At 47.9% G+C, this 24,963-nt stretch overlaps 2 protein-coding genes across 3 annotated transcripts; both read left to right on the top strand.

The window, feature by feature from the left end:
• Nucleotides 1-388: 388 nt before the first annotated feature.
• Nucleotides 389-18,722, top strand: cped1 (cadherin-like and PC-esterase domain containing 1). Of its 2 annotated transcripts, XR_013075816.1 has the most exons (23): nucleotides 389-1,660; nucleotides 5,637-5,811; nucleotides 7,893-7,987; nucleotides 8,075-8,159; nucleotides 8,278-8,362; nucleotides 8,433-8,580; nucleotides 9,123-9,253; nucleotides 9,407-9,479; nucleotides 10,240-10,398; nucleotides 10,525-10,629; nucleotides 11,244-11,347; nucleotides 11,432-11,493; nucleotides 11,646-11,832; nucleotides 11,911-12,079; nucleotides 15,140-15,239; nucleotides 15,432-15,568; nucleotides 15,747-15,967; nucleotides 16,061-16,162; nucleotides 16,393-16,480; nucleotides 16,583-16,729; nucleotides 17,204-17,834; nucleotides 17,865-17,894; nucleotides 17,940-18,705. XR_013075816.1 is itself a non-coding variant. In XM_076721751.1 (21 exons), the coding sequence occupies exons 1-21, from the start codon at nucleotides 1,391-1,393 to the stop codon at nucleotides 17,423-17,425; spliced, it is 2,865 nt and encodes a 954-aa protein (XP_076577866.1). In that variant the 5' UTR covers nucleotides 389-1,390; the 3' UTR covers nucleotides 17,426-18,722. The 2 variants fall into 2 exon arrangements, 1 of the variants encoding a protein (XP_076577866.1); XM_076721751.1 differs by having other exon boundaries at nucleotides 17,204-18,722.
• Nucleotides 18,723-19,591: 869 nt separating this feature from the next.
• wnt16 (wingless-type MMTV integration site family, member 16) lies at nucleotides 19,592-24,916 on the top strand. Its single transcript, XM_076722153.1, has 4 exons — nucleotides 19,592-19,874; nucleotides 20,983-21,209; nucleotides 22,582-22,868; nucleotides 23,542-24,916. Exons 1-4 carry the CDS (start codon nucleotides 19,783-19,785, stop codon nucleotides 23,998-24,000), a joined length of 1,065 nt encoding a protein of 354 aa, XP_076578268.1. The 5' UTR covers nucleotides 19,592-19,782; the 3' UTR covers nucleotides 24,001-24,916.
• The last annotated feature ends 47 nt before the right edge of the window (nucleotides 24,917-24,963 follow it).

The following is a 24,963-nucleotide window of genomic DNA, read 5'->3' as shown; positions in this document are numbered from 1 at the left end:
TCAATACTTCATGTACTTTTTCCTCATTATACTGACATACTTTTACTTTGGATGCAGGATTCTTACTTGTAACAGAGTATTTTTTACAGTGTGGTGTTAGTACTTTTACCATATCTGAATACTTCATCTCTGCTGAGTTTTACAAGAGACTCTAAACGTGTTTCACTGACCTTAACACACACACACACACACACACACACACACACACACACACACACACACACACACACACACACACACGGTCTGTGTGTCTTCCAGAAATAACTCAGCCTTCAGAGTGTTTCAGCAGGAGGGAGGAGGAGGAGGAGGAGGAGGAGGAGGGTGAGGAGGTTCTGACCTCCTACAGAGCAGCAGCAGTTTTTCTGTCCGGACTGAAAAAGGGAGAAAAGCTGTGAGCTTCATCCTGTTTGAGTGGAAAACAAAGCGCAGAAGAAGAGTGCGTCCAGCTTCCAGTCCTCCAGCGGAGGACGGACTGAAACGTGAGGACTGAGGCTCCTTTTTCCTCCTCTGCTGGATTTAACTCAAACCAGATGGTCTGACTGACTCCACCGCGCTGCTGCGTTTTAACTGACGCCACCACACTTCAGCAGCTTCTCCTCCACTTTCACCTCGAGCTGTGGACGGAAGCGCGCAGTTGGACGGACTGTGGACGGACTGTGGACGGATTGTTCTGACGGTCCCGTCAAGAGTCCGTCAAGACTTTTCATCCAGTGACAGGACGTCGGTGTTCGGCACAGACGCTGAAGTTGAAGCTCTGGGTTGAGACGAAGCAGGAGGACACTCGCCTGAATGCAGACGTGTTGTCTTTGAGGTGTCTTCTGGTCGTCTGTCTCTGGAGACACATGGAGATGCAGCTCGGCTGCGCGCGTCCCGGCGGCTCTCTGCCTGTTCTCGGTCCATCCGCTGCGCGCAGAGCGCAGACTGCAGGATCAAGGCCTTTTAAAGTCTGATTGATCCGGATTCTCAACATGAGCTCGTAGTTTTCCAGACTCCCGTGGATCCTCTGGAACATCCGGCGTCGATGTGATCGATTGAAAGGCTCATTTTTACAGTAAAACTGTCGCATTGAATCACTTTCCAGCCGAGATGCGTTCATGAAACGAGCAAACACCTGAAACCACAAAGAAAAATAACCTTTTTCACTTGTGGTTTGGTCATCAGCTGAAGTTTTCTGGACTTCCAACGTAAGTTCAGACGTTTTCAGGCTCCTTCAGATTCACTGGTAGATCCGGAAAAATCAAAGAGAGTTTCTGAAATAAAACTGTCAGTAACGAACTGTCTGACACTGATGTTTGAGGCAAAGTGAACCTGAAACCAGGGGACGAAGGTGATGAAGATGAGGGATGAAGGTGAACCCCTCAGGAATGTGAAGTGAAGGATCGGCCGTGTCATGCGGTGCCTCCTGGCCTCAGCCGGCGGACTCCTTCTGAGGGAAGCCGGGATGCTGCTCCGCCGCCGGTCCTGCTCCGGCCCGCTGCTGCTGCTGGGGGTCGCGGTCTGTCTCTTCTACCAGACCCTGATGGTGGCCCGGAACCGCCTCCGGTCCGGACAGCAGCAGCCCGCCACCGACATCCGAAGCAGGAAGCCGGCAGATGAAGTCCAGATGGAGGAGACCAGGAGGTTCATTTCTACTCTGGAGGCTTTACAGAGACACGCACAGGTGAGTTTAACCTGCGCCCAGGTGTGCGCGTGCTTCCGGTGATGCTGCTGCTGCTACTGCTGTGACCTGCAGAGCTTTCAGCTGCATGTAGCGGAGGACCATGAGGAGGGCTGAAAGCTCTGGAAAAAGCTCGTACTCAGACTTTGAATTCAGCTTTTTCATGTGTTTACTTTTTTGGTTAAAGTCAAGATGTTTGTGAAAAGTTTGAGGAAACGAGTTTATCACCAAACTTCCCTCAAAATTCGGTCATTTGGAGTTCTTACTTTTCCGACTTTTCAGATCCTCTGGTAAATGAGGCATCAAACAAAAGAACATTTTATTTCAGTTTAACCAAACAGTGGAACAGAATGACGACATGAACTTACCTTTTTCAGACTCTCGTGAATTCATGTTAAATATAACATTAGTATATGTATATATATATATATATATATATATGTATATTGATGTGTATATATATATATACAGTCTTTGACTTGAATAGAACAGAATTGAAGCCAGATGGATTCATCTATGGACAAAACTAGTATATCACCAAACTTTCTTCAGAAGGAGGGCTTTGAAGATTAAAACTTAAATAGAATAATGGTAAATATAATTATCAGAAGTTTGGCATAAATATAATCAAACAATAGTTTATTTTTTAAATCCTTTTATCACTTGATGACCATCTTATTCCAACACAGTCGGACCAAAAACCTTTGCCAAAGTTAAAAATCTGCTATAAAACAGTGAGTGCTGTTTGATTTGACCGACTGACTCCTCAACAGCGAGGCGACTTTAAAACGACAGATTTTCAAATGGACTTTTGAATGGGCCGTCTGCCTGTAACAGAGAAAGGAAGCCTGCTGGGTCAAACCTCCTGCTGGCTCATTGTTGCAGTATTTTTAGATTATGAGGGGATCAATGGCCGCGTGCAAGAGGTTTTATTTTACTGCAGGATGACAGACAGCTGGAGGGGCCAATCAGAATCAGAGTATCCTGTTAGTATGTGTGTTGGGTATTTTAAGTGTGTCCTGGTCCTCAGTGTCCCAGATCCAAATATTTGTATCATTAATCAGTGGAGGATACAGTTCCTGACAGATGACTGAGCGTGAACTGACAGCTGACACACACACACACACACACACACAGAGTCAGGCTGTTAATGTGGTCAGGTGTGGTTGGTCAAACTGGAGCTGACCCTCCTGTCTCTGTTTGCTTTGTCTCCTTGCAGCAGTGAGACGTTGGAGGTCTGAGGTGACGACAGCTGCTCGCCTTTAAAGCAGCAGTCCAGCATTTGAAACGTTTGTGTTGTGAATGGAGTTCAGACTCCACATGAAGTGAATTTATGTCAGTTTGTCCAGGAGCATTTAGACCACTGTAACATGTAAACATGGACGCCGTCTGTCTCCTGAGCTAAAAATAGAAGGAAAAGATCTATTTTTAGAGAAAAGCTGCTGCTGGTTTCTTAAAAAGGTCCAAAGAAAAACCTTCCATGTTGGTCTTTTGGCCTCTAAAACTGCAGATTTTGGAGATCATGCCAGCTCGTTATGCTGCAGTGACTTCCTGTTTACACAGCTGATTGCTCTGATTGGACAGAGCTGCAGACGTTTCCGAGCAACAAACTGACTCCAGACTGAACGTTTGTGAAGTTTTAATGGTTCACACACTTCAAGTCAGATGACGCTGTACAGTGTGTGTGTGTGTGTGTGTGTGTGTGTGTGTGTGTGTGTGTGTGTGTGTGCGCACCAAACAAGGAATGTTTCCTACAAAATGCAGCTGATGGACATGTTTGTCTCCTGGGTGTCTGTCCTCAGTGTCTGTGATGTGGTGTTAGCAGCGTGCCAACAGATGATGGTTCAGGCCGGTCATGTGATCGGAGTCTCAGGTCATGTGATGCTGATGATGGTGCCTCGGTTGAGCGGTCTGTGGTATGAGACCTCGTTAGTGTTTCTGTTTGTGGACACAAAGTTCAGTTTCGTCGTCTTGAGATGAGGAAGACCCAACCTCTCAGACTGAGTACTTCAGTATCACTTTGTGGTACTTGTACTTTACTTGAGTATTTCCTTCTCTACCTTTATGTGTCAGCTGCAGATCCTGGATCAGGTGTTAAACACTAAAACCATTTAAAGTTTGACTCATTTCCCAGTCGTTCCAGTTGAATAAAAATCAACACATAAGGAAAACGACTGGTTTTATTTGATCTTTAACTTGAAGTCGACTGAAACTCTGACAGATTTTCTTCTCTTGGCCGTTTGTTGGCCTCCGTCGTCCATGAGAGGAAGAAAAGAGGCTGAAGTCAGACTGAAAACACAAAGTCTGCCAGCTTCTCTTCAGACTGTGGACTCGAACTGACTGCAGATCAGAAGTGGACAAAGACACGAGGAGGACGCCGTGAGGACAAAGTTCAGCACAGTTCAGCTTCAGTCTGCTCAGCTGCACGACTTTCTTCTTCTGTGGTTTCAAACAAACTCACTGACCCAGCTTCAGGTTTCAGCCTGAGTCTCCTCACAGGCCCCGTTCACCCGGATCCTTCGTCCTTCACCTGCTGGTGCGTCTCATCAGTCCACGTCACGTTTAAGGTTCACCCTTAATATACTGTTTGATTTTTACTTAAGAGACGTGTGTTACAAACTGACAGGCACGAACAGGAGGCGTCACTCTGTCTCCGTTTCCAGGAACCAGAAATACATCTGAACCTTCTGCAGGACACTTTGATCAAAGCAGGACATGTTCTCAGAAACACGTGTCCTCAGGGGACGAAGCTCCTTCAGCACCAGGTCAGTCACATCAGTCAGATCAGGAAACACATCACTTAGCGTGACATCACTTCCTGTGGAGATCATTATCTCTGATGTCCAATCAGAACAAACCTCCAGACACCAGAGAAGAAGACTCTGCAGAACCTCCCTGAGAACCTCCATGTTTTTAAGTTTTCTTCAGTATCACAGTGATTCAGTCTGCACATCAACACGTACGCTGCTAACAGCTAACTGCTAACAGCTAATTCAGCAGACTGTTAATGGAGACACTTTGACTGAATGGAAACAGCTCACATCTGACTGACTGTCTCCATGGCAACATATTTCTTCCTGTTTACATCCCCCGAGCATGATGGGAAGTGGAGGTCCAGCACTGAGAGCCTGATCATCGATGAACCAGAAGAAACCAACGATCCATGAGAGGAAATCCCTGAATGTCAAACATTTGGTGCTGCAGAGCTGACGGCACTGAACCCTGCAGGGCTTATATTTAGTTCATGTTATCTGAAACACACACACACACGCACACACACTCAGTCAGACCACAGCTTCGTATCAGGTGACTGATTCATCGTTAAAGTGCACGTAAACACGTCGGCGGCTCGTTCGAACATAATCAAACCTGTAGAAACAGGCTCGTTGTTAGTTCTGGTTCAGGATCTGAACGGCCTGAAGGACGAGGCTCCTCCTCATCCTCCCCGTCTCCCTGTAAACTGAGCCTGCTCTCACTCACGGAGAGAGGAAGAGGAGGCTGCGAGCGCTCTGTTATTCCTCCCACAGAAGAAGAAAGCGTGTTTGTTGTTGCTGGGACGGAAACATGGCGAGCAGGAGGCCGCTGCTTTCCCTCTCTGTGACTGAGCTCTGACGTTTCCTGTCAGATGGAAACAATCACAGACTGAAACGAGACCCTGAAGAATCCACAGCAACAGACGGAGGGACGTGAGCTCGAGGGTCACATGATCACAACAATAAAACCTGCTGATTCAGCACATTTTCATGGACAAGAAGTGACGAACAGGTCCAACATTTCGGCTTTAACATCAGCTTCAGAACGCTAACACACTGTAGCATATGTTAGCTAACTGTGCCCAGCACAACACCAGCTAGCAGCTTCAACTGCTTCCAGCCTTTGTGCTAAGCTAGGCTAAACGCATCCTGGACCTGATCCAGAACTTTCATCACCCTGGAGGTAAATCATTAACATGAGTGTGTTTGTTTCTCTGTCTCCTCAGGTTCAGGTCCGGCCACAGCCGCAGCCTCGGCGCCGTCAGGCCGTGGTTCTGACGGGTCGACATCCGGTCTCGGACACGGAGGTCCAGCTGTACCAGCGGGTTCTGCAGGAGATGGACTACGAGGTGCAGCTGTCCAGATATGCCGAGACCAGCAGCTTCCTGAGGACAAACCACGGTAACAGTTCACTGTCGGACCTGAGGGGGCGCTGCAGCCGCTGCTGTTGTTAATGTGTGTGTGGTCATACTATCAGTTCTTCAGTGTGTGTGTATGTATTCCTTACACTGTGGGGACATAAGTGTGTTTACACAGTCACATTCCTCATGGGGACAACATGCAGGTCCACATAATGTAAATCATTAAAGTTTAGGATGAAGACTGAAGTTAAAGTTAAAGTCAAAGTTAAGGTTAAGGTTAAGGTTAAAGTTAAGGTTAAGGTTAAAGTTAAGGTTAAGGTTAAGTTTAAGGTGAGGCATGTAGTGGTTTTGAGCAACTTTCCAGGATGCAAGTCTATGTAATGTAATGTCCCCATAAGTTATGTATACAAGCGTGTGTGTGTGTGTGTGTGTGTGTGTGTGTGTGTGTGTGTGTATTTGTTTTTATATCTGTGTGTGTGTGTGTGTGTGTGTGTATTTGTTTTTATATCTTTGTGTGTGTGTGTGTGTGTGTGTGTGTGTGTGTGTGTATTTGCTTTTATATCTTTGTGTGTGTGTGTGTGTGTGTGTGTGTGTGTGTGTGTATTTGCTTTTATATCTTTGTGTGTGTGCGCGCTGGGTGGAGACTTCCTGTGCAGCTGCAGGTCAAAGTGGACAAACTTCCCTCAGACTAACTGTGTGTGTGTGTGTGTGTGTGTGTGTGTGTGTGAGAGAGAGAGAGAGAGAGAGAGAGAGAGAGAGACTCAAAGACATAGTTAAAGCTGAAAATGGACCAAATATGCCCCTGTAGATTTTCTGTCCACCTGTAAAACTTTTTTGTTTCTCTCAAGTTTGTTGACTCTGAACAGGAAATGACAGAAACATCTTATTTTGAAAAGAACGGTGACATCAGGTCCTTTAAAATAACAGTGACTTGACTTTGAGTGAAAAAGAAGCTTCTGTTGTGGAACATTAGTGCCCTCTGCTGGGCCCCTGCACACCGGAGGGGGGAACCCCAAACATTGCTCTCTGATAAGCTTCTTGTTTTGAGTGTTTTCTTTGTTTGTTGTGTTTAGGATTTGTTTGTATTTGTTGTGTAGTTGAGTTCACCTCATTCTCACTGACTTTGTTAGCTCTGATTGTAGCTTCTGCTGTATGAACATTTAGACTTCTGTTACAAGGTCAACGGCTGGTTTGTGTGATTCATCGCACATTGCCAGAGAAAGGAGTCGCTAACAGCTAAGAGCTAACAGGAGCTGCTAACAGCTAAGAGCTAACAGGAGCTGCTAACAGCTAATTGAGCACTCTATTAACAGGATAGATTCACTGAAATGGCTCAAAAGAACGAGGCTGTATAGCAGCGAACTCACTATGTCATGCCTCTACCTGCACCTCCCAAGGTGTGATGGGAATTGTAATTCCAAACCTCGACCTGTTAATCCCAGACAGATATAAGAATATAAATATAAAACAGGAGTCGTGAATGTGATGTTTGTTCAGTATGAAGTCACACAGATGTAAATACATTTACTGTGACGTGAAAGAAAACATGTCACTGTCTAAAGAACAGGTGTGTCAGATGATTGACAGCTGCGTCTGCCTGTCCTGAGCTAGTAAACGGGGGACGGGATCTGATGTTTGTGCCAGCAGGTGAAGAAGAAGAAAGAGACTGTTAGTGTTTTATAACCCTCGTAAATCACAGAGGGACCAGCTGCTCTTCAGGCAGAGGACCCCCGTCTCTCCCCACCACCATGGAGACAGCGAGCTAGCTGTGAGACCATTAGCACTTAAAGTGTCTCCATTGACAGTCTGCTGCATTAGCCGTTAGCTGCTCCTGTGAACTGGTGTTACTGGTCTGCAGTTTAGACTGTGTTGTTGTTGTTGTTGTTGTTGTTGTTGTTGTTGTTGCTGTTGTTGTTGTCGTCGTTGTTGTCCAACATTTCCTGTTAGCTGACGATCACTTCCTCATGTTTCTGTGTGAGTCCATGTTTGGACAGACGCCTTCCTGTCTCTCCTCCCTCTGTCTGTCTGTCTGTCTGTCTGTCTCAACATCATCAGTAAAGTTAAAAGTTCAGGTTTTCAGGTTACAGGTGTGACTTCCTGTCTGTGTCTCCGTGGTTACAGATGTGAATGGGTGGAGCCTGTTGCTGTGTCTCAGCAGTTCAGAGAGAAGCTGTCTGAGGAGAATCTCCTTCTCTCACCTGCAGCATCATCAGACGGTGAGACTCACCTGAACAGGTGCTCAGCCAATCAGAGACAGTGTTACCTGAGTTGTAGTGAACTCACCAGTCCCTCTGTGTCCTCAGGTGAACTTGTTGCCCGGGGTGATGGAGGCATTTTCTGATGCGGGTGGAGGTCTCTGTCGCCTCTACACTCACTCACACCTGACAGGTGAGTCTGAAACAGTCCACATGTGACCTGTGCAGGTGAGTGAATCGAGTTTATATTGAAGGTTCACCACCGACAGACTCTACCTGTCTAACCTGTCCTACCTGTTCATGTCCATCAGGATCTGAATTACCCATGAGGCCATACTCCTGTGGATCGACCAATCACAAGCTGCAGTTTCCTCAGGACTCTGTGGGAGCCGACAGGTGAGCTTCAGGCAGATCACCTGAAGATAAGTACACCTGCTGTGTACGCTCATCCTCTTCTCTCTCACAGTCGCTCACCTGTCGGAGCCCCGCCTCCTGCTCTGGTTGCCATGGTGAATGTTTACGTCCTGGTGACCTCAGTGAACCCACTGACTTCCTTCCTGCATGACATCAGCGTGGTGATGACCAATCAGGAGCAGAGGGGGCGGGCCACAAAGGTGAAACACCTGTATTCCTCTTCTTACTAGTAGTAGTATTCGTAGTAGTATTCCTGACGTGTTCAAAAGTCGTCTTTCTGTCTCTTTGTCTCATCGTCAGTGCTGATCGATCAGATATTGATCAGAAACAGGAAACAGGCTTTAAACTGTCCTTCGCTCTGTGAAAGACACTCATTTGTCCTTCCAGAGCTGATGGACTCACAGTAATACTTTGTACTTTTACTCCAGTAATATTTTAAATACATGATTTGTGATGAAATACTTTTTCTGCAGTATACAGCAGTGCTACTACTACTTCTACTACTACCATCACAGCAAGTGATGACTGTGTCTGAAACTCCTCGTCCTCCCCGTCCTCCTCCTCCTCCTCCCTGTCCTCCTCCTCCTCATCCCCCCCTTCCTCCTCCTCCTCCCTGTCCTCCTCCTCCTCATCCCCCCCTTCCTCCTCCTCCTCCCTGTCCTCCTCCTCCCCGTCCTCCTCCTCCTCCCCCTCCTCCTCCTACATGATTAGTTTCTTTTTAACTCTCCGTTTCCTGTCTCAGCTCTGGAACTTCCTGCTGCAGCAGCTGGGACCAAGGACGTCCCATGATGCTTTGGGGCAGGTGAAGGAGGTGATAGGTGAAGTGCTACAGGCTGCTGCATCGACCAATGAGAGGCAACAAACGCTCAACAGGTGAAAGACAAACAGGGAACTCTGTGGACGATGTTTTCATCACTTCACGTCTCTGCAGCTGCGACATGTCCACACCTGAGTGCACTGTCCAATCACTTCTCTTCCAATCTTTTGATCCAGTCAGACTGAATTATTGATTATTGATTGTTTCAGGTGTGTGTTGTGTTACCAGCTGTTGACCTTCACTTTGCTCTTCAGCGGCTCCATCACACCTGTCGTTGTCCAGGTAAGAGAGGCCGCTCCTTTATCTGTGTAACGTTCAGGTGAGAGACAGACAGGTGAGAGACAGACAGGTGAGAGACAGACAGGTGAGAGACAGGCAGGTGAGAGATTTGTTCAGACCTGGTTCAGGATTTCTTAGAGTTAATAAAAATGTTGAATTATTGTTTCAGTAACTTTTCGTCTGCATCCTGTTTCCTTTACAATGTTTCCTTCTTTCCTTTCCTACCTCCTCTTCTTCTTTCCTTCCCTGACCTCCTTCTTTCACTTTGTGTCTCCTTATTTCCTTTTCCCATTTCCTTTCCTTCTGTTGAGGAAATCTTCATCATTTCCTTTCTATTACAACTAACTCTTGTTTTTTTTCTTGCCCCCTCTTTTGCTTCCTCACCTTCCCCCTTCTTCCCTAACTCCTCATTTCCTGTCCTTTCCTCCTCACCTTCGCACCTCTTCTTCACCTTTCCTACTTCCTTTTTGCTTTCTCACTCTCTTCATTTGCCTCTGTGCCTGCTCTTATCCTTTCCTTCCTCGCCTCCTTTCCTTCCTCACCTCCTTTCCTTCCTCACCCCCTGTTCTTCCTCAGAGGAGGACATTACTTCTTTAAATGGCTGAATCTTCACACCACTTGTTCTTTCTCTGTAACAGATCAGCAGTGAACAAACTGTACTGGGATCAGTCTCAGGTGGTTTGTCTTCTTCAGGTGAACTGACGGTAAACGTCCACCAGAGGTCAGCAGCTCGTCTCACACTCATGATGTCTGTCTTCTTCAGGTGGACACTGATCTGACGTTTTCTCCTCTGAAGGAGGACACGTTTGAGGGACAGATCACCAAAGACCTGATCCTGGAGGACACGCTGCACTTCCTGCTGCCGACTCACACACACCTGTCCTCAGAGACGCCCCTGTCCTCAGAGGCACAGGTGAGACAGGTGAGACGACACACAGCTGACTTTACAGAGAAAACGAATCTGTTTCATGTTTCCGTGTCAGAAAGCTGAAACTGATGAGATCATCACTTTGAACTGCGTCCCCGTCCTTTGTCTGTCTGTGGTCAGGACGGCGGCTGCAGAGGGACACACAGCGTCTGTCTGTCAGAGGACGACTTTCTTCTTCTGCTGCAGTTTCAGCGGCGCATGAAGACGCCTTCAGCTTTTCGACTGGTAAACATCCTGCGGCCAGCTCGCACTCACTGTGTACAAGTACACGCTCCCGATGAAGTACACGCCGTGTACTTTGCATCCTGCAGTCTAAATGTTTGTACGCTCAAGTATTTCTGATGTCATCATCTCACGTCAACATCAAACTCGTGTTGTTCACTCACTCTTTCAAGAGTCTCCTTGGTTTGACTCTGAATGTCCTCAGATTTGGAAACATGTCCATCATTTGTCTCAAGAGTCTCAGTCTGTCCAGTTAAATATTTAGAGTTCAAAGAGAGACGCCGATGAAACGTTCTGTCTCATCTGAAGACCGTCCAGCTGACTCAGCACTTTATCTGCTCTCTGTCAAACTGGACGGTTCAGTCCTCTGACAGTAAGACAGACAACCGGTGTCTTCAGACTGAGACTCTGAGTCAATGATGTCCTTCACTCTGTGTCTCCAGACTGAAGACGCTCAGAACTGGATCCGTTTCGCCTCATTGTGAATCAGGTCTTGGTCTTTTCCTGGTTTTCCTGATCAAAGCATGAGATCCAGCAGGATCAGGACCTTCATGAGGGGCCTCAGGTGGACTGTCCTCATCAGAACAGGACTGTGACTGTTTGTTCTCTCTCTGTAGTTGTATCCCAGCGTCTCCTCCTCCTCCTCCTCCTCCTCCAGCGTCTCTGGTCTTCTGATCAGGATCAGTCGGTTCTACGAGCTCCAGAGAAACCAGAGCTACAGGTGAGTCCAGCCCGTCTGGAAGCTGTGGACCAATCAGCAGCTTGCTCAGTGACAGATGAACGACAGCTTTCATGTTTCCCACAGAGCTGAAGAGATGGAGGAACTGGCCAATCAGGAGTCAGCGTGGTCTTCTTCACAGGATGAAGGTGAGAACTGCTCACACAACCATCAGTACAACTACTACAGCACTGTTGACCAACGGGCGGCCTGCGGTCCAACAGTGGACGGCATGATCTCCACAGGAAGTGAAGTCACTCGACGTGGGTTCGTTACTGGTTTTAACTGGTGTGTCTTTCAGGTCCTTGTGTGGACCCCCACCTCAGACAGATCTACACCGACCCCCCCCTCGCTCTGACCCCCACCTTCAGCCCCCGGGTGAAGGAGTATCGGGCTGAAGTGACCTTTGACACGGTGACGGTTCGAATCCGGCCGGAGACCGTCAGTCCGGCCTGCCGCGTCCACCTGGACGAGCACCGAGGCCCCAGGTGAGACCGGGACCCCTGACCCCTGACCTCTGACCCCTGACCTCACAGAACGGGTTATTGACAGGCTTTTTTCTTCAGGATGGCAAACTACCCGGTCGGCCTCGGCAACAGCAGGATCAGCATCCTGGTGACGAACGATGGCGAGCGGGAGCCCGCCGTCATGACCATCTATACCGTCTACGTGTTCCGCGAAAGCCGGCCCAGCCTGCCCACGTTCGGAGATCACGTGATGTGCAGCTTCCTGCAGGTAGGTCAGCTGTTTTCCTATTGGCTGCTGGGCGCTGTGGGCGGGGCAGGAAGTGATTCATGAAGAAAAAACCTTTGAAGTGTCAGAAATGGACGTTTGTGTTTTTGTGTTTCTGTGCTGGTTTGTCTGGTTTGTTGTGGGAACACGTGGAAGTGATTTAGGGAACAAACAGCAGACGGCTGAGCGAGCGAGCGGCTGAAGCAGGAGGATCCCTCAAACGGCGTTCTGCGGCGCTAAACGAGCTCTGAGCGTTTCACACTGAAGACTTGGAGCCTTTTGTTCTCTCGTGGTTTCAGTCGAGCAGAAAACATCAGCTGGACGCCGTTTGAACATTTGTGCCTCATTTCCTGTAAATTCCTCACGTTCACTGTAACAGCAGACCAAACCAGACCAGAAGAAACTGAGTCTGCCACCAGAAACCGACTCCATCCAACATCTGACACACCAGCAAACACTGATCAAATCCACTGTGTGGACATCTGTGGACTCCAGAGGACGATGTCCTCAAAGGACGCAGGCCAGGCTCGTCTCTGAGTCCTTCTGACAGGTAGACAAAGTGAGGAAGAACAAAGCGATGATGTTTCACATGTTTCTGAGTCCACTTTAATGTTGGAACCACAGAAAGGATCAAAGACGTGTGAGACAGAGATGATTGTCCTGCAGTCCAACGTGTCTTCAGTCAAAGCATCAAAGTAAAATCAGGACAATGAGCTGAAAGGACTGAGGCCTCACAGTCAGTCCGTTACATAACCTGTGGGTGGTTTTCAGGATCACTCTGAATCTCTGAGTCACGATCTGATCTCTGCTGAAGGTCCACATGGACCAGATCCAGGACCGCAGGTCACCACCGTTTTCATCCTTCACCTCAGATAACTTTTCTGTCCTTCACACTTCAGCTTTGAGCCTTTTTGGCTCTGATGTTAGCCTGCTGAGCTAACAGTGATTTTAGCCTGTTGAGCTAACAGTGATTGCAGCGTCCTCACTGTCCTGCAGCGTCCTCACTGGCCGTCAGGTAAACACCGTCAGCGTTTATGATTTAAACTCCACAGTGAAGTCAAACCCCTGATGAGTTAAACACTGAATCTAAGTCTCACTCAGGATGAAACAGTCATATAAACTTAATGAAGACATTGTTGTGAATCTCGTCCACATGAGGTTAAACTCTGTTTGACTGTTTGGACACAGAGACAGTTTGGACAAACCAGATTAAATCTGATTCTCACTTTTCTTCAGAATCTCTTTCTTTCTGTCTGTATGTCTTCAGGACGCCTGTGTGTCTCTGTCCCTGATCCGGATCGTCTCGCAGCGTTCTTGCAGCGTCACATGTCGTCAGCTCGGCTCTTTGATCAAACTGAGGATTATTTCTGTGTTTCTGTTGGACGCCATGCACAAAATCAAACCTTCACTTTGAACTGAGACGCTGTTTCCTCGTCTTTCAGGACTTTTCAGGACACTTTTTATGAAAAACTTTATGGACTTCATCTCTGACGTCAGATCAGCTCTGAACACAAACAGCCCGAAACCAAGTGAGAAAAATGAAAAGAGGAAATGAGATTCAGGTCCACTCTGAGCGGGACGAGAGAGACAGAGTACTGCAGTAAAACACATTCAGGAACACAGTTCTACTGTTTTCATTGTTCACAGCGTGAAGTCTTAAGTATCTTTGATACATGAATCAACAGTCAATCAATCAATAATCAATATACAGCTCAATCAAAAACCAGATAAATAAATAAAACAATGATTAAATCAAATGATTAAAGTCACATAAACGTCCAAAAATCAGACTTTTATTCATTTGATTTAAAAAAAAACGTCTTTTTCTCTTCAGCTCAACTTTTACACCAAAATCATTCATTTAAACACAAAACCAGAGTTCACGTCCAGCCGCAGACGTCTTCGTCTCCACTGTCCTCATCTTCATCAGCTGCTTCACCACAATAAACACCATCGTTATTCTCCTTTTCATTCAGAAAAACAACAAGTAATCCTGTTTGTGACGAAGAGCACGGATTTCATCTTAGACTGTTCTTCTCCTGGTCAAACGTCTCACCTGTCTGTCCTCTGTCTTCGGTTTGTCTGTCCTCTTCTCTGTCCTCTGTCTTCGGTTTGTCTGTCTTCTTCTCTGTCCTCTGTCTTCAGTTTGTCTGTCTTCTTCTCTGTCCTCTGTCTTCGGTTTGTCTGTCTTCTTGTCTGTCTTTGACGTGTCTTTGTGCTTCAGGACGGTTCGTCTCGTTTCAGACGTTTTACTCTGAAAAGCTTTTGAGCAGAGACAAAGCGCTGAGTCGTCGACGTGGCAGCGAGCTCTGAGACGGACGCTTGTTGTGGGATGAAAGGCGGCGTCGGTGTTTTTGGTGTTCCTCAGTGCTTTCGGTGTGTTCTGGCGGTCGGCGGCGGCTGATCTCAGACCAGCGTCCCGGCTGTTTGAGCGTTTACACTGAGCTCAGGTACGAACAAGAAAATCCCTGTTAAGTTTTCTTGTTGCACTTTGTTGTGAGCTGCGACGCCGGCGTGCAGAATGTGACGCCGCCGCGCCGAAACCTGCAGCAGAAGAAGAAGAGTGTGTGTCTGAGAGGACGTGTGTGTGCGTGACGGCGGCGGCTCTGAAGTCGGGGCCAGACGTGGCGGCTCCCACGGGGCCCCTGAGCCGAGCCGGTCGGGTTTATTTGACCTCTGACCTCTGAGATCAGGAGAGTTTAATGGGACGACGTTCGCCAGAGATCTGTGACACAAAGAAGAAGAAGAAGAAGAAGAAGAAGAAGAAGGCTTTGATTTATAGGTGAAAACGAAGAGAAAGAGGTTGGAGGAGAAAGACGTGAAGTCAAGAAGAAGAAGCTGCTCGCTGCTCCCAAATAAGACATCGATCAGACTGAGGAGCTGCCACCTCGCTGGCCCTGTTGCATTCTGGGACATCTGTCAGTAATTCAGAGTCGTGTCCTCGGCCTGAGACGGCTGGACGACCGTTTGTGTGAATGTCATCATGTTTCAGTGGACAGTGGACACAGTGGTCCTCTGTGTCCACTGTGACTGACCCCCTTCCTGTTCTGGACTCTGTTTCAGGACTGTGGTTTGCTGGTTCAGCCGGATCGGCCCTGCGGTCTCCAGCCCTTCATCGAGCCTCAGAGTTCACTTCAGGCCTGCGGCTCAGGACACGTAGCAGGTCTGATGTCACTTCCTGTGTCTAACGCATCAGTCTGTCCCTGAAAACTGTAGTTTTTATACGTCTTTGTGTACAAACAAAGTAAATTCACTGAACTGTTACTTTATACTAAACTGTTTGAACTAAAGTAACTGTGTGCATCACTTCTCACCTGTCTGCCTCTCACCTGTCCCTCTGTCTCACCTGTCTCAGGTCGGTGGGTGGTTCCGTGTCTCAGCTGTTCTGACAACAGGACATGTGATTGGAGGGAGGTCGCCTGGCGACCAGACAGCTGTTATCACCCGGTAGTCCACCGTCCTCTGCTGCAGGACTGTATGACGGACAGGAAGGTGAGGTCATGTGATCGCTGTGACGTCATAGCAGCAGCACTTTAAAGTGAGGACGGTTGGAGGTGGACGTCTGTGTGATGACACTTCACTGTCAGTGTGTGGTCCAACATGTGGATGTCTGTCCACACGGTGTCCTGATGGACGAGGTGTATCAGCGAATCATCCCTTCCCCCCTCAGGTGTTGTTTATCGGTGACTCGACCAATCGGGGGATGATGTACTTCCTGATGGAGCGAGTGAACTCCAGTCTGGAGGACTGGGGGAAGGCTCACCACACGCTGGTTTACAGGAACCTGAACGGAGGACGGACGCTGGTCAGCTACTCGTATTACCCTCAGTTCTGGTTGGAGAAGAGCCAGAGACCCACGTTCAGACAGGCTCTACTGCAGCTGCTCGACAGGTGAGAGGAGGAACACTGACGCCGGCGCTCTCAGCGGCGGTATGAAAACAAGGTCACGTGATGTTTACGTGCTGATGAGTTTCTTCCCTAAAGGTCACGACCTCTGGTGAACTCTAACCTGACAGTCCTGGTGGTGGGAGGAGTCCAGTGGCTCAACGGCGATCACCTGAGGACGATCCGAGAGGTGCTGAACAGGTGAGCAGCTGCTCCGACACCTGCGGTGACAGCGGAGTGTCGCCGTGTCACGACCGCAAACACCTGGACAGAATTTAAAGTGAACGAAGTTTGAATTTCAGTGTCTTTCACTTCATGAAAAGTCAAGGATCAATAAAGTTATAAAAAATGAAAAACGTCTTCAGGTTTAAATCCGTCAGGTCTGTGTCAGGTCTCACTAAGACAACACGTCCACCTTGTCCACCCCTCAGAGAGTCCCTCGGTGACGTGGTGGTGGTGGTGAAGTCTCTGGGGATGGGCTTCCACCTTCCTGTGGACGGGATTCGCTCTCTCAGTCTGGTACGTTTCTGCTTCTCGTTTCTGCATGTTTTCTGAGACATGATGCCGCGTCCACGTCAAATTAACGGCCCCTGTCTTCACCTGGACCTGGACCTCTTTCAGACCGAGATCCAGGAGCTCTACAGAGAGAACCATAACCTCATCGCCACAGCAAAGCATCATGGGTACGAGGTGATCGACACATTCAGCATCACCATGGGTCGATACAAAGAGTTCCTGCAGGGACGGTGTGCCTGCCACTTTCACGAGGTAACGGCGCCTTTGATCCCTCAAAGGGTCCCGAAAGGAAGTGAACCAGGAGTCAGACCTGAAAGTGTGACGAGCAGCTAGCGAGACTGTAACTGGAAGCAGTGAGAGCGCCGTGGTGTCTGCACTGGTTCCACTGCATTAAGACGCAGCTGTGAACATCTGTCTGTCCAACAAACAGGTGACGGACGTTTGATTCTGTCCAATCTCTGTTCAGACCAGTTTCAGGTGACAACATGTTTCAAGCACTGTTAAACAAAGCTCACTCTTGAACGCAGCAGCGTGTTAAACTCCAGCTCAGCTGACGAGAACGCTGTCAACCAATGAAAAGTCACATTTCAGCTTTCAAGTCTGAACCTGATCAGAAAGGTCCTGGACCAATCAGACAAGCTGATTTTCTGAGTGGATATCACGACTTGGAAAATTCGTCAGCAGGTATCAAACCAGGTGTTGGCGTCTCTTCTTCTGTCCTGACAGGTGGAGAAGTTTTGGTCCTCCAGACTTTCAGATGAGACGACGTCCACAACCAACAGAACCAGATCTGGCAGAACAGGATCAAAACTCAGCAGCCAATCAACCGAGCTGGATGCAGAGCAGAGGGCGTGGCCTAAAGCCTTGTCCTATCACGTGAGAGGACCAGTGAACCAGGTGTACTCTGAGATCCTGCTGAGCCGCCTGTGTCCCAAAACCAGAAACTGAACGAACGAATGTGCGTGCGTGCGTGTGTGTGTGTGTGTGCGTAGACTCACCTGTGTCATTCACCTGAGGCAGGACTTGAAGGTTAGCAGGGTGTCAGTGGAGGGGAGGACGAATGAAAGGACAGAAAAGGACTGAAAGCTGAATATGTCCCACTCTGTCCTGCAGGACTCAGGACTGTCCGTCCCTTCTGTCCAACGTCAAACACAAAACAAGAAACGTTCAGAAAGAAAAACCAAACTTCCAAAGTGAAAACTTACAGTTTGTCTATGCAAAGACCGAAAGTTTGTCATGACTGCGAAAGTTTCTGAGAACCAGCAGAGTTAGCTTCAGCAAGGTTAGCTTCAGCAAGGTTAGCTTCAGCAGAGTTAGCTTCAGCAAGGTTAGCTTCAGCAAGGTTAGCTTCAGCAGAGTTAGCTTCAGTAAGGATAGCTTCAGCAAGGTTAGCTTCAGCAGAGTTAGCTTCAGCAAGGTTAGCTTCAGCAGAGTTAGCTTCAGCAAGGTTAGCTTCAGTAAGATTAGCTTCAGCAGAGTTAGCTTCAGCAGAGTTAGCTTCAGCAGAGTTAGCTTCAGATGCTACAGCCACATTCTGCTGAGCACCAACCAAAGTGCGCCAGCGAGTTCCTGATGTGCACCTGCTAATTTCACTGCACAGTACTTCTTATGAGTACTTCTTATGAGTACTTCCTAGTCCCTGTTGCAGACCGGCTCCAGGTCTCTGTAGTACTTCTGTACTCAGTATTTTGATGCGTGCTAGCTCATGTCAGTCAGAGGGTGTGTTCTCTGACGCTGACCTCAGATCAGCCTCTTCGTGCCTCCACATACAGACTTTATACCTCAGTCACCGACTTTATCGTGTTTATCAGAAAATCTTCAGCACCAAAGACTCGATGATCTTGATCATGAGAGACAAACGTCTTACGTGACCTTCTGCTTATATTTTCTATATTTTTCTACAGATGTATTTTGTGCCTTTAGCTCTCAACATGTTTACACGCTGGAAAACAGAATATATGAATATTTATATGAATGTTATGATTCTGCTCTGTTCTTTATTTTCTTATCAAAATGTTGACCAGAATGCAAACGGACACAAACACAATTTATCCTGAACAAATTCACCCGTGAAGACGAGAAATCAGTTTCGTTTTTAACAAAACTCGTTTTCTTCACTTTATTCCATGAATGTTTCAGAATCTTCACTTCTGAACTTTTTCTACTTTAAACTTCAGCATTTTATTTTTAAAAACTGTGTAAATTGTGTCTTTATACATTTTAATATATCTTTGCCATGAAAGTGATAAAGTGACTGTTTCTTCTTTTCATATTTGAACTCACTCGTCTCAGTTCGAAGAGAAAAAAAAACAGATGAAAAATTCTGTTTTCACTCAGAAAATAAAGCTTCTTAAACTCTGATTAAATCCCAGAACGAACGAGACTGAACGCTTCGGAAAATATAGTCATTCATTCATTTATTATTGGCCAAACTGAACCAAAAATCTGTTTTTATTATTATTCATATTTTCTTAGCAGAATTCATCCTGTCAGATGTAAAATGTCTTAAATTTTGTTCCACTATGGGCACATTTTTAATATCTAACAGAGTTAAAGTGACAAACATTTGACTGGAGTTTGGTTTGATATTTTGGGGTCATAGTTGTTTTGGTTACTTTCATGTCTCCCCGTCATTAATCTTGACACCAACACCAAACTCCGTTCAAAAATCGATTAGTTCTTCCTCACAGAAGTTGACTGAATCTATTTTGTCTCGATCACGGATCAAAAGTAAAATCGGCTCGAGGCATCAGAAGCTCCCTTCATGTGATGGCGTTAAATTGACAAACATTTGACTGGACTTTGGTTTGCTCTGTGGGTTTGTTGTTAGGTGTTTGGGCCTCTCTCTCACGCTCTGTGATTAACTGAACCTTCTCACCAAACTCTGTAGAAAAAAGCACTCAGTTAAGAGTTTTATTCCTTGAAGGTCTTTTTAATCTTCATAGATCAAATGTAGCAGAAATATCCAGAAAACTTTCTGCGTTTTGTCTGTTTGATTCTTCTGGTCGTCCAATCAACGTCCAGCTGTGACGTCAGCTGCTGAATATGAATTCTCTGCTGGTCCAATGAGGATCGTTCGGGACTCAGACGGTCCTGCCTCATCTCCTGCAGACCACAGTTGGACTGGAGGCTGAACTGGGTCCTTCCTCGTCAAATCAGTACCGACAGTCAGAGCGGGACTGCGCGCTCCGAGGACCATTAACGCACCGAGTCCAGGATTCACGAATGCGCTCCTGGACCGGGTTTTAGTATGAGACAGGGACCCCTGCTGATGGACACCGGCGGATCAGACAGGTGAAGAGGTCATGGAGACACGGAGCTGTGGAGTCCGACACATGTGCGCTCTGACTCTGCTGCTGGTCTCCGTGTGCCCCCTGTGCTGCAGGGCCAGCTGGATGTAAGTATGACCGGCCGGTCCGGGACCGAACCTCAGGGAAGAAACGGTCCATTTAAGAGAGACGGTTTGCTCACAGCGCGCGCGGAGTAAATCAAAGTCTGAACCGGATCCATCCAGTCTTTGAACGAACGACGTTAAAATCTGGCTTTTCTGACAGTTTCCTCGGAGTTTCGCTTTTCTGTCGAGCCGCCGGACGCGCGTCTGTTCTCAGCTGAACCCTTTGGAGATCCAGCGCAGCCAAACTCTTCAGAAAAGGGTCAATTAAGGCCTCTGAGAGTCTGGTCCGTCCCTCAGGGACCAACAGTTTTCACAGAAAACAGTCCAGTTTCCGCGGTTTCCTGTGGATCTGCTGGTTTTAACGTCGGAGATCCACTGAAGCCAAATCCATTTAGGAAACCGCGAGTTTATGGCTTCAGATATTATTTCAGGTATTTTTGTATTTTATTTTATTATTTTTCGATCCACCAAAAATTGAAAATGCACACGTGCAAATAAAATCGTTTGACTGAACTTTAACTTTTTCTTGTCACTGAACTGTTCGCTCAGTGGAGACAAGAATTCATCTCAAAGTCTCAAAATGTGGGACAGATTCATCATCTGTTAGTCAGATCCAATAAAAACAAATTCCTTTTGAAAGAGCTTTCAGGCCTCGTGCTCCAGGACCAGGACTCAAAGCAGTTTGGCTCCTGTTTGGGGCTGAAGGACAATCTTGAAGACATGTTCAGGAGCTCTTCTGCCAGTAAAATGTCATTTTCATGTCGTGTTTCGTTGGACGTGAATGTTCAGAAAGTGAACTTTAGGCCAAACTGTCTGTCTGGATTATCTTATCTGAACAGCTTGTCTTTAACTCGATGCTCGTGTCCAGTTTCAGCACTGGAAGCTGCTCCTCTTCATCATTAAATAACTGTTAAAATGTCAAGAGATTCCAAATAAACCAAGACCTTTAGTCCATGAAAAGGACAGTTCATCCGACACCTTCCAGGCCTGCTAACCCCGACCGGTGTTCCAGGATTTAATTTGAGTTTGACTTATTAAAATGATTATTGTCGCAGTGACATTCACCAACGAACGAGGTCCTGTCCTTTCTCACCGCCGCCGTTGTCCTCAGGTGGCTGGGCGTGGCCTCGGCTGGACTTCCAGAGAAGCTGGGCTGCGCTAACCTCCCCCTGAGCCACAGACAGCGGGACCTGTGCCGGAGGAAGCCGCACCTGCTGCCCAGCATCCAGGACGGAGCCCGGCTGGCCATCGCCGAGTGTCACAGCCAGTTCAGACACGAGAGGTGGAACTGCTCCACCAGGGACGAGCCCCAGGTGTTCGGATACGAGCTGACGAGCGGTGAGGACGAGGACGAGGACGCAGCATCAGAGGACAGGCTCTGTCCTCTGTATGGCGGCCTTTTGACATGAGACTCAGATTGTCAGGCTCAGTCTAGTTAGTGTTTAACTAGTTCACTGTCTAACCCTCAGCTGAGGCCAAACACACCTGAGCCCAGGTATTTAAGTGACGCACCTTTAACTTTGTGATGCAGACAGAAAAACTTCATGGAAACTGTCTTTTATGCTGATGTAGATCATGTGGAGGTTTCATAAGCAGATGAAAACGCTTTAGAAGTTTAAATGAGGTGCAGCCCTGATTCCACAGACATCTTTGTTTGTTGCTTAAGTAACTGCTAACAGCTGTTACACTTAGCAGCTGTTAGCAGTTATCCCGGTTAACCGTGCAGCTAGCAGTCTGAATAGCTGAGTCAGCCCCAGGAGAAAACCACCTCGGCCCTGTCTTAGTCACACTGGTCTCTATTGGTCTCTGAGGCTGTGTTTGGTGGTCTGACCTCACTAGCTGCATGCTTTTACAGGAAACATGTAAATATGAGGAAGTAAACACTCTCAGCGAGCTGCTTGAAGTGTTTTACCGCTTTTATTCAGCTCTGGAAGCATTTGAGTTCTTCCTCTTGAATTTGGACTTAATGATGTCACGCTTACCCTCCCTGATGTCACGCTAACCCTGATGTCATGCTAACCCTGATGTCACGCTAACCATCCCTGATGTCACACTAACCCTGATGTCACGCTAACCCTGATGTCACGCTAACCCTCCCTGATGTCATGCTAACCCTGATGTCACGCTAACCCTGATGTCATGCTAACCCTGATGTCACGCTAACCCTCCCTGATGTCATGCTAACCCTGATGTCACGCTAACCCTCCCTGATGTCATGCTAACCCTGATGTCACGCTAACCCTCCCTGATGTCATGCTAACCCTGATGTCACGCTAACCCTCCCTGATGTCATGCTGACCCTGATGTCACGCTAACCCTGATGTCACGCTAACCATCCCTGATGACACGCTAACCCTGATGTCACGCTAACCCTGATGTCACGCTAACCCTCCCTGATGTCACGCTAACCCTGATGTCACGCTAACCCTCCCTGATGTCACGCTGACCCTCCCTGATGTCACGCTGACCCTGATGTCACGCTAACCCTGATGTCACGCTAACCCTCCCTGATGTCACGCTAACCCTCCCTGATGTCACGCTGACCCTCCCTGATGTCACGCTGACCCTCCCTGATGTCATGCTGACCCTCCCTGATGTCACGCTAACCCTCCCTGATGTCACGCTAACCCTGATGTCACGCTAACCATCCCTGATGTCACGCTGACCCTCCCTGATGTCACGCTGACCCTCCACCTCTCTCGGCCTGTAGGAACCAGAGAAACAGCGTTTATCTACGCCGTGATGGCGGCGGGGCTGGTCCATGCGGTCACGCGCTCGTGCAGTCAGGGCAACCTGACGGAGTGCAGCTGCGACGGTCGGCTGCAGAGCAGCGTCTCGCCAACGGACGGCTGGCACTGGAGCGGCTGCTCCGACCACATCCAGTACGGGACCTGGTTCAGCCGCAGGTTCATTGACAACACCAAAAACATATCGACAAGCAGAGGAGGGTACACCGCGGCCGCCATGAACCAGCACAACAGTGAGGCGGGACGACAGGTGAGGACACAGACGTCTTCTTATGTCTCCTCAAATCTTTGTCCATGTTTTGAAAATATTTACTGAGAACAAATATTCATCAGGAAGTTTTCTGTCGTGTCCGACATCTGTGGACGGAAACTTTCTGTCCAAGTTCAACGATAAACAAAGTGAAAGACAGCAGAGACACGTCCACCTCAAAGAACCTCAAAGACACAGCAGAGCCAGAAGTTCTCTGTCCTTCATGTCTTCACTTGGTGTCCTCTCTTCTTCTCTGTCCTTCATGTCTTCACTCGGTGTCCTCTCTTCTCTGTCCTTCATGTCTTCACTTGGTGTCCTCTCTTCTTCTGTCCTTCATGTCTTCACTCGGTGTCCTCTCTTCTTCTGTCCTTCATGTCTTCACTCGGTGTCCTCTCTTCTTCTCTGTCCTTCATGTCTTCACTCGGTGTCCTCTCTTCTTCTGTCCTTCATGTCTTCACTCTGTGTCCTCTCTTCTCTGTCCTTCATGTCTTCACTCGGTGTCCTCTCTTCTTCTGTCCTTCATGTCTTCACTCGGTGTCCTCTCTTCTTCTCTGTCCTTCATGTCTTCACTCGGTGTCCTCTCTTCTTCTCTGTCCTTCATGTCTTCACTCGGTGTCCTCTCTTCTCTGTCCTTCATGTCTTCACTCGGTGTCCTCTCTTCTCTGTCCTTCAGGCAGTTCACAGGAAGATGAACATACACTGTCGTTGTCACGGCATCTCTGGCTCCTGTGCGTTGAAGACGTGTTGGAAGACGATGGCACCTTTCGAGCACGTCGGCGTGTACCTGAAGGAGCAGTACGAGCGCAGCGTTCAGGTGTCGGATCGTTCGAGGAGGAAGACGAGGAGGAAGAATCCGCGCCGCGTCCCCGTTGACAAACATCAGCTCATCTTCTTCAACTGGTCTCCAAACTACTGCCTGGAGGATCAGCAGCGCGGCATCATCGGCACCAGAGGACGCCACTGCAACCGCACCTCCACCGGCTCCGACGGCTGCACCCTGCTGTGCTGCGGCCGAGGATACAACACACACGTGGTGAGACACGTCGAGCGCTGCGAGTGCAAGTTCGTCTGGTGCTGCTATGTCCGCTGCAGGCGCTGCGAGAGCATGAATGACGTGCACACCTGTAAATAAGACAACAACACACCTGGAAATAAGACAACAGCACACCTGCAAACAAAGACAACAGCACACCTGGAAATAAGACAACAGCACACCTGCAAACAAAGACAACAACACACCTGGAAACAAAGACAACAGCACACCTGGAAATAAGACAACAACACACCTGCAAATAAAGACAACAACACACCTGGAAACAAATGAAAGAGACGAGTGTTTGAAGACAAACTGATGTGTCGGGCTTGGATGGGTGTTACTGTATTCTCCTTCAACCAATCGGGAGCTGTTTTACGGAAAAGCTCTGACTCACGCTGATGATGTCATCAGATGCTTTGACAGATAATTTTGAGTCAAACGAAATCTCGACTGTGTCTCTCTGCAGTACGTCACATTAACGGTGGCGGAGTTTCCACGCTGGACATAACTGACATAAAGACATATGGACTTTATGGACACGAAGGACGAATTCACAGAGACACTTTTCAGCGATCCACAGCTGCAGCGCCTCCGTCAGGAGAAGTGCAGAAGCGTGTTTCTCAGCTGGAGCTCGGCTGCTCTCTGTGGGATCTGTGAAGGATGCTGGACGAGCGTCGGTCCGCCGCAGGTTGACGCTCGATGAGCAGCAAACTCAACAAAAGTCTGTTTTCTTTGAATCTGAATTTTCTGTTTTTGTCAAAGAGGAGAAAAGACAACGAGACGAAAGGAACGAAAGGAGAGGACAAAGTTTGACCGCAGTTAACGAGGCCGTGAAGTCCTGAGGACAGAAGAACAGGAAGGACAATTATCAGCAACAGGAAGAAGACATTTTCACTTGGAATCGTCGTCGTGTCTCGTTCAGGAAGAAAAGAAAACAAACGCCGTCCTGATTGAAGAATATGATGAAATCACTCTTTGTATCCAATTTTAACAATAAACCTGAATCAGTGTCAACATTCTGTGTTTGATCTGTGAAATATGAGCGAGTCTGTGAGGACA

The sequence above is a fragment of the Chaetodon auriga genome, chromosome 22, assembly GCF_051107435.1.
Source record: "Chaetodon auriga isolate fChaAug3 chromosome 22, fChaAug3.hap1, whole genome shotgun sequence".
Taxonomy (NCBI): domain Eukaryota; kingdom Metazoa; phylum Chordata; class Actinopteri; order Chaetodontiformes; family Chaetodontidae; genus Chaetodon; species Chaetodon auriga.
This window is presented reverse-complemented; position numbering and strand designations above follow the sequence as displayed.